Source organism: Piliocolobus tephrosceles, chromosome 9 (genome assembly GCF_002776525.5).
Source record: "Piliocolobus tephrosceles isolate RC106 chromosome 9, ASM277652v3, whole genome shotgun sequence".
Taxonomy (NCBI): Eukaryota; Metazoa; Chordata; class Mammalia; order Primates; family Cercopithecidae; genus Piliocolobus; species Piliocolobus tephrosceles.
The window spans coordinates 483723-493124 of NC_045442.1; the positions used below are offsets into that span (position 1 = coordinate 483723).

General features: G+C 48.2%; 1 protein-coding gene across 2 annotated transcripts; it reads right to left on the reverse strand.

Moving 5' to 3' along the window:
* Positions 1-5459: 5459 nt before the first annotated feature.
* Positions 5460-9402, reverse strand: LOC113219923 (scavenger receptor cysteine-rich domain-containing protein SCART1-like). 2 transcript variants are annotated; one of them, XR_003306914.1, is made up of 3 exons: positions 9348-9402; positions 7106-7261; positions 5460-6616 (listed from the first exon to the last, which is right to left on the reverse strand). XR_003306914.1 is itself a non-coding variant. In XM_026448246.1 (3 exons), the coding sequence occupies exons 1-3, from the start codon at positions 8525-8527 to the stop codon at positions 6495-6497; spliced, it is 288 nt and encodes a 95-aa protein (XP_026304031.1). In that variant the 5' UTR covers positions 8528-8542; the 3' UTR covers positions 5460-6494. The 2 variants fall into 2 exon arrangements, 1 of the variants encoding a protein (XP_026304031.1); XM_026448246.1 differs by lacking the exon at positions 9348-9402 and adding an exon at positions 8518-8542.

The window sequence follows — 9402 nt, forward strand, 5'->3', positions numbered from 1 at the left end:
CAGTAAGGAGAATAAAATAATAATCTATGAACAACAGTGATGACAGTAAGGAGAATAAAATAATAATCTATGAACAACAGTGATGACAGTAAGGAGAATAAAATAATCATCTATGAACAACAGTAATGACAGTTTAAGGAGAATAAAATAATAATCTATTAATAACAGTAATAACAGTAAGGAGAATAAAATAATAATCTATGAACAACAGTGATGACAGTTTAAGAAGAATAAAATAATCATCTATGAACAACGGTGATGACAGTAAGGAGAAGGAGGTGAGCCCACTCCTATGGAGCTCACAATGTGCAGAACGTTCTTCGAATCCCTTTAAACCCAACAGCAACCTTCATCCTACTAATAACCCCATTTTATAGGTGTGCAAACTGAGGCAGAGGGAGGTCAGGAAAGGTGTCCAAGGTCCCACCACTAGCAGGTGTGAAGGGAAGGCCCCAGAGCCCACTTCTTCAGGCAGGGCCCTTCCCCACTGAGGTGAGCAGCTGTTCTCATCCCACCAACCCTTCTCCTTCGGGGCCAGGAGGGGCTGGGGGCCCTAGAGCCACAGCCAGAAAAAGGCTGAACTTTCTTTATTCAGTTGAATGAAATAATCAGGCTTTACGCTTTCTTCTACCTGTGAGGTAGGAGGTGGGTCCACCCCAGCTGGGGTCCCGGGGCTGCCCAGGGTGGGGGCTCCAGGTGTTAATTGTGTTCGCGTGACTGAGCCAAGTTTCAGTCCTTGGGGACTGATATGTTCCCTATAAAACGTTTCCCATCTCACAGTCGCTATGTTAAAAATCCCTGGGATTCCATTTAGTCATGATCTCTAGAGAAAAACAGAATTCAGAACTAGAGAATGAATGAGATAAAAGTGGACAGTTGTGGCTGGAATTCTTTCTTATACAAATCAAAATGCAGTAATAGTTTCCACACATTTGACACCATCATAAATCCAGACACATCCAGTAGGCTCACTCCATAGCTCCAGGGAGGCGGGAATCAGTCACTCAGGCACCTTCACGGACCTCTCCTGTATCCACCGTCCTCCCCGGGTTTGAGGAGCTCGGGGTTCTGCCCTGGGACACGTCTGTCTTGCCCTCGGACGCTGGCTCTGCCCTTCGTCCAGCACTGCCAGGAGGCCAAACAACAAGGCAGTGGCCAGGGCTCCCTTCCTGCTGGGCCCCTTTCTGGGCAGTGCTGGTTTTCTCCTCGGAGTCCAGTCGGCCTCCCACCGCCCCTGCTGCAGTCCTCACTCCATACTTCAGGGGATGCCAGGGTACTCTCCTTACACCCTGCCCCACCCTCTGACAGCCCCTTCACTAAACTCTCTTCAACCCCTCTCTGGGCCTGCCACCTGCCTCCTGCTGGGACTCTTGTGTTTCTGGTCATGGGCTCAAAAGAGTAATATGTTTTAATTCTTTTTTTTAAATATTGAAAATATTAACAGAAGTCACAGTAATAAATGTGTGTGATATAAAGTTGCAGCCCTGAACACAGGCTCTCGTCCGGTTTAGCATGATCAGCTATTCCTGCGTATTTTGCGACTATAATTAGTTTCTCACTTGTGAGGAGGGGTGGCCACAAATCTGCACCACTCGCTGGCCTGTGGCCTGGCAGGGGGACCCAGCCTCCAGTTACCCTCAGCCCAGGATCCCCTTCCTGGCCTCCTCAGCCGAGCCCCCTGCAAGGCACTCAGGCAGAAACTCACCCTCAGGCTGGACACCAAGATAAACTTCACACAGAGGAGACAGTGAAATGCTTCCAACTATGCAGACCTCAGAAACTGAGAGCAGTGACCTTGTGACTGTGGATTTCTACATGGTCTGTAATATCAATATTGACTTTCTCTTTGACCCAAATTACTTGAATGAATGTTTTTAAGTATCAAGATTGTTCATTGTAAAAGTCATCCTTGTGTTATCAATTCTAACTGTGTGGACTTGCAGTCAAAGGGCATGACTGGATTGGGTCTACTTTGAAACCTGGCTGAGACTTTCCTGTGGCCCAGTGCATATCCAGCAACAAACGCTGGGCCCACGCTGACCAGTCTGTGTGAGCTGAACGTGACATGCATGCTGCACGTGTCATCTCAGTCTTTTTCAGTTAAACATGAGAATTGAAGCATGATCAGGGTTTTCAAATATCCTATGCATATTTAAAAAGAAAACCCTTGGAGAGGCAAGGATATTGTCTTAGGCCGTGGGGACCCCACACGTTGCAGAGGAGGTGAGAGGGAGCAAGTCGTGTGTATCCTCAGGGCCTGCTGTGCTCTCTGGCCTGCCTCATACCATCCTCCTGCCTCTGTGGGCACCCAGCTCCTCCCTGCTCCAGGCTCTGCATGTCTGGTCCCACCTCATCGATAAAGCCTTGGTCTAAAGGTCACAAGAGGACTGAGACAGGGCCCAACTCAAAGTGGTCGCCGGGGCTCTCTCCTTCTCATCTCCCCACTGTAAATCTCCACACAGCATGTACTGTTTGCATCATCGTCTGTCCCTTTTCTGGTTTGTTCATTAATTGTCTTTGACCTCCACGAGGAGCTCCCTGAGCCTCTTCTACCTTGTTTACAGACTCTCAGAGAGCTGGCACTGAGCCGTGCTCAGTGGGCTGTTAAGGCAGCAAACGACCAAACAGACAAGCTCTGCCCATTGTTTCAACCTGGGGGCTGGTGCCATCAGAAACGGGGTACAGAGGGGTTCTGGGTGCTTAGTGTGGCCTGGCCCCCATGCCCACATCTGGGCCTGGCTGAGGCCACCCTGCAGGACTGGATTGAACACTTGCTTCCTGTGTTCCTGTTGTGGGGAGGACCCCTCAGTACCAGGGCCACGGTTGGGAAAGGACCACCCCAGAGGACCTCATGAGAATGCTCAAAACTCAAACAACCCAAGAAAGCATGAGCAAACATTGTGAACAGACACTTCAACAGGGCATATCTACAGATGGCAAGTAAGCACATGAAAAGGTGTTCAGCGTCGTTAGTCCTTAGGTAAATGCAAATTAAAACCACAAGGACACAGCACTGTATATCTGCTAGAATGTCAAACATTATCAACCCAGTGTTGGAACCTTGTGGAGGAAGCAGAACACTCAGAGGTTACTGGGGGATCTAACATGATGCAGCCACTCCAGAAACGGTGGAATGTTAAACTTGCACCTACCGTACAGTCGTTCCATTCCTAGGTAGCCAAGAGAAATGAAAGCACATGTCCCTGTAATGACTCATACATGAATATTTGTGGCAGTTTTTTTTGCAATAGCCCAAAACTTTAAGCAATGCAAATGTCCATCAACAAGTGAACAGGTGAACAGCACAATGGAGCGCTATTTACCAAGAGGAAGAAATGAACTATGGTTTCTCACCGCATGGATGAATCGTAAGTAATTGTGCTGAGTGAAAAAAGCTAGGCTCTCATCCCCCAAAAAAGAGTACGTGCTATATAATCCATTTACACAAAATTCAAATAGTGCGAACAGGGCACAGGAAGGGACAGGACAGACATTCAAACATAGATGAAAAACGTTGGGGGTGATGGATGCATCCAGTCTCATAGACGCTGTGATCCTTTCAGGGGTGTATGCACATGTCAAAACTTATTGCAATGTATTCTTTAAATATGTGAAGTTTATTGTATGCTAATTATACCCCAATAAACCTATTAAAACAAAATCACAACATATCAAAACTCTTGGAATGCAGCTAAAGCCATGCTAAAGTTATAATCTAAAATATATGCATTAAAAAAGAAAAAAATGCTGAACATAAACAATCTGAATGTCCATATAAAAAAGCTAAAATAAGCAGAAGGAAATCACAAAGATGAGACCAGAAAGAAATGAATTAGAAGGCAGATGTTCACTAAGAAAAATCAAGAAAACCAAAAGCACAAGCTCCACATGCCTTGAAAAGACTAATGAGATCAATAAGCCACCAGCAGCACCAGTCAAGAACAGCAGAGCGGCCGGGCGCGGTGGCTCAAGCCTGTAATCCCAGCACTTTGGGAGGCTGAGACGGGCAGATCACGAGGTCAGCAGATCGAGACCATCCTGGCTAACACGGTGAAACCCCGTCTCTACCAAAAAAAAAAAAGTACAAAAAACTAGCCGGGCGAGGTGGCGGCACCTGTAGTCCCAGCTACTCGGGAGGCTGAGGCAGGAGAATGGCGTGAACCCGGGAGGCGGAGCTTGCAGTGAGCTGAGATCCGGCCACTGCACTCCAGCCCAGGCGACAGAGCGAGACTCTGTCTCAAAAAAAAAAAAAAAAAAAAAAAGAACAGCAGAGCGCCCAGAGTCCCAGCTGTGCGGGGGGCTGTGAGGGAGGATGGCAGAGCCCAGGAGTTTGAGTCTGGTCTGGGCAACACGGTGAGACCTTGGTCTCAAAAAAAAGGGGGTGGGGGGAGAGAAGAGATAAATCGCCACTATCAGGATTGAAAAATGCATAAGACTACAGATTTTGTAGACATTAAGGCTAGTAGAAAGACACTACTAACAAATTTATACTGACAAACTTGAAAATTTAGATTAAATGTACCAATTCATTTTTAAAAGAACTGAACAAAGCAGATCTAATAGGAAATAGAGAATCTGAATACTTCGATTATTTATTTTAAAAAATTAAATCTGGAAAAAAAAAAAACCTTCCTAAAAAAGAAACTCCAAGCCTAGAGAGAGACCTTTACTAGTGAATTCTTCCAAACGTTTAAGAAGAAATAAAACCAATGCCACATAAATAAACGCTTTCAAATGTTCTTTATTACACTTTCAGTTCTGGGATCCATGTGCAGAATGTGCAGGTTTGTTACATAGGTCTAGAGGTGCCGTGGTGGTTTGCTGCACCCACCAACCCATTAAGTATTTCTCCTAACGCTCTCCCTCCCCTAGCCCCTTACCCCCTGACAGGCCCCTGTGTGTGCTGTTCCCCTCCCTGTGTCCTTGTGTTCTCGTTGTTCAACTCCCACTTATGAGTGAGAACATGCAGTGTTTGGTTTTCTGTTCCTGTGTTAGTTTGCTGAGAATGATGGTTTCTAGCTTCATCCATGTCCCTGCAAAGGACATGAACTCATCCTTTTTTATGGCTGCATGGTATTCCATGGTGTATATGTGCCACATTTTCTTTATCCAGTCTATCATTGATGGGTCATCAGAATGAACAGGAAACCTACAGAATGGGAGAAAATTTTTGCAATCTATCCATCTGACAAAGGGCTAACGTCCAGAATCTACAAGGAACTTAAACAAATTTACAAGATAAAAGCAAACAACCCCATCAAAAAGTGGATGAAGGATATGAACAGACAATTTTCAAAAGAAGATGTTTATGCAGCCAACAAACATATGAAAAAAAAGTTCATCATCACTGGTCATTACAGAAATGCAAATCAAAACCACAATGAGATACCATCTCGTGCCAGTTAGAATGGTGATTATTAAAAAGTCAGCAAACAACAGATGCTGGAGAGGATGTGGAGAAATAGGAACATTTTTACACTGTTGGTGGGAGCCTAAATTAGCAAATATTTTTAAAAAGAGAATATACTCCTACCTCTTATGGTACCTGAATAATCCTCATAGCAAAAATTAAACAGAAATACTACAACAAAAGAAAAAAATCACACATCATTTTCTTTTTTAAACACTGACCCAATGTATTACCAAACTAATTCCTGTGAAATACAAAAAGAATAATATATCATGATAAAGGTAAGTTTGTTTAACCCATGGTTAATGTAACATATGAAAATCAAATCATCTATCATCTTAATAGATACCAAAAAGAATTTCATAAAAGTCAACACTTATTTATGATAAAAAGCAAAACCCTTAACAAATTAGGGATAGACTGGGCTTTCCTTGATCTGATAAATAGCATCTACAAAACCGAACATCAAATATTATATTTAATAGTGAAATTAAATGTGGAACACGTTTGCTCTGAGTCCATGAATGAGACAAGATCCCCATTGGCTGCCTCTATTCAACACTGGACTGAAGGGTCCCAGTCCACAAAATAAAGCACAGAAAAAGAGATTAAAGGTACATGGATTGGAAGGAGAAGATAAATCTGAATATTCACGGATGACATGATTACACAAGTAGATATCTAAAAGATACTTTGGATTCAATTAAGAAGAGTTTTTAAGAAAAAAGAGGAATGTTCTGGCATGAGAAGTTCTGCAACGCACTGCTGGGTGCAGAAGATGAAGATGACACCATGTGTCTCTAAACCACAAACGTAACCACTGATTTCTATACATATTTGCGTTTGCTATAATGTGTGAGAAATCTGAAGGTTACCCAGCCCAACCGTCCACAGCAGATGGCCCTCGAAGGGGATGGGGGTTAGAGCCAGGCAGGGCCTGGAAAGACTGGATTTTATACGGATGTGGAGGACATTGCAAGAGAAATTCATCCAAGACGTTCTCACGAAATCCACTACAATTGTACAAGAGAATGAAGAGCTGTGATTTCGACAGCCAGCTGGTGGATCTCCTCCTCAGGGTGCTTTAAAATGTCATATCCTCCAGCGGAAACGCAGCCTCGTCATATCCCTGAGAAACGGGTCTGTTGGTTCCTCCCTCTGCACGTGTAGACTGTCCCTCCAGGAGGTTAGACGCCTCCCCTGAAACTGGCGCAGGAGACACTGCATGACCAAATCGGCACATGTGCAAGTTGTCCCCAAAGCACATTTGGCAAGCCCATAGGATGGGGATGCATAAACATGTCAACAGAAAGCACCTGGCAACGTTCAAGGCATCTTGACATTGAAGCACCTCAAGCACCTGCAACAGCAGCGCAGTTCCCACAGGTGAGGAAACTGAGGCTGAGCGAGCTGCAGCATAGGCCTCTGCCAGACCCATGGCTCCCAGCGCACCCAACAGCCCTCTTCTCCCACCCCGGGGCAGGCCTCTCCGATGGGGACTCCAGCCACTGACTCTGCCCTCATTAGTGTGGCCCTGCTCTCCCCTGCCCACGGGTCCCCTTGCATCCATGAGCCCTGTGGTCAGCAGCCTTCTGAAGCCAGGCTCCTGTGGTCAGAGTCCCTTTCCACTGCATCTTGTGGTCAGCATCCACAGCCCACCCCAGAGCTCACCCCTGAGCTGGAGCACAAACCCACCTGCTGTTTCTGTGTCCACCTTCACCACACCTGCGTCCTCCTCATCCTGGGGCACGGCCTCGGCCTCCACGATTTCCTCGTACAGTCCTGCTAGTGGCATTTCCCCAATGACATCATAGATCGCTTCTTCAGGAGATGCCTCAGATCTTCCCAGACCTGAGGCAAGGTGAACATGGTCACACGCAGGCCCTCAGTGTGGACATGGCCACAGGCAAGGGAGGGCAGCAACTCCAGGCGGGAACCCCACCCAAGCAGCAGAGAAGCAGGAGGCTGTTGGCTAGGATGGGGGGGGCCACAGGAGTACAGCCAGACCCCCAGTGCCCTCCCATCCCTGGCCACCACCCCTTGTCAGTCAACCACATGATGCTTCCCGGTGAGCCCCAGTGTGCTGCCTGGGGGAACCTTCTAGGGTTCAGCTCTGTCTTGAGGGCTGGAGGCTGATACAGATGTCTGCCACTCTCTCTGGCCAATAAAATGAGCCCTAAGTGACCGGGCACGGTGGCTCAAGCCTGTAATCCCAGCACTTTGGGAGGCTGAGACAGGCGGATCATGAGGTCAGGAGATAGAGACCATCCTGGCTAACACAGTGAAACCCCGTCTCTACTAAAAAATACAAAAAAGGCTGGGCGTGGTGGCTCAAGCCTGTAATCCCAGCACTTTGGGAGGCCGAGACGGGCGGATCACGAGGTCAGGAGTTTGAGACCATCCTGGCTAACACGGTGAAACCCCGTCTCTACTAAAAAATACAAAAAGCTAGCCGGGCGAGGGCGAGGTGGTGGGCGCCTGTAGTCCCAGCTATTCTGGAGGCTGAGGCAGGAGAATGGCATAAACCCGGGAGGCGGCGCTTGCTGTGAGCCGAGATCTGGCCATGGCACTCCAGCCTGGGCAACAGAGCGAGACTCCGTCTCAAAAAAACCACCCGGGTTTAAACGCCCTAAGTGAGACCAGCCTGCAGGCTGAAGCAACTGTCTTAGATGTGGATCCACCATGTTGACTTCTGACCAACTCCAGTTCCGGGAAGGCCTCTAAGATTTCTATTTTATCTACTGTTCCTTGCATAAGAGCATGCATTTACCATAAATCCTGCCCTTAAGCAATTGTCCTGCACGTCCCCTTCCCCCGGGGTATATAATTTCTAGTTGAGAGGGATGATCATATGGGCATCCACCGTCTCAGCTAAAGGCACGGACATCGCTTGTCTTCATAAGTCCCTTTTAAGTGTTTCTTTCTAGGAAACTGGATTTGTCTGTTTCTTTCTTCAGCTTCTCAGTTCCCCGGACTGTAGGGGTAGGTCTGCATAGGCCTGATCTATGGAGCACCCCGCCTGCCCGGACCCCAACACCAGGTTGGAGCTGTGAGCTGCTCTTGCCCCCGTGCACCAGCTGATGGGATCAGGGTGGGCTCGCGCTTACCCCTTTGCATGGCTTGTGTGACTCGAGGCAGAATCAGAAAGGCCATGAGGCCCAGAAGGAGAAGACCAAGAAGGGCTCCCAGGATGACACTGACCACCCAGAGTGTCTGGAAGGGCCCTGCAGGCAGCGGGGAGCCTGGGCCAGGCTCTGAGAAAGGAGAGGTCTTGAGCCAGCAGAGTGGCCAGCGGGGACCTGCACACCCTCAGCAGGACAGCGTGGCTCCAAGGGCCCAGCCACACCCCTCCCTCATGGGGGACCTGCCAGTCAGAAGTGCTGGCGGGCATCTGCTGCTTTCCGCTGCGCAGAGCACCCCAGAATGACTAGTGTCCACTGGGGGTTCTGCTTTCCAGGGACAGCCCCCTTCCTTGGTAAAACATGGCCCCCAAGCAGATGCCAGGGCAAGTCGCAAGAGGTGACCAGAGCACAGAGAATGGGGGCGGCTCAGGGAAAGTTACCCACTGCTGCTATTTCTGCTAAGGTCATCGCTGTGGTTAACTGTTTGTTTTCTGCAAAGAGAATGAGGTGCAGGCTTTGGGAACAACTGAACCTGCCAACACCCAGATGACACATACCCGAAATGAACAAGAATTGGAATAAACAAAAGGGAATTCCCAAAAAAGATTAGGGGGAAACCCCAGGGGGTGCATGTCCCAACCAGGCCTCCACAGCAAATCAGCTTATCCCAGAAAAATCCCAGGGTGGGAACCAACCCGCTAAAGCCTGGGCGTGCTCTCCTGGCCACCGAAGTGACGGAAGCAACACTCAAGACCGACTCCGTCCCAGCGGCCTCTGCCGGCCTCCTGACCCATTTTCCACCGCCCTCCACTCACCCAAGCAACGCACGCCCGCGTCCTCCTTGTGCGCGCAGTCTCCGCGTCCCCACCG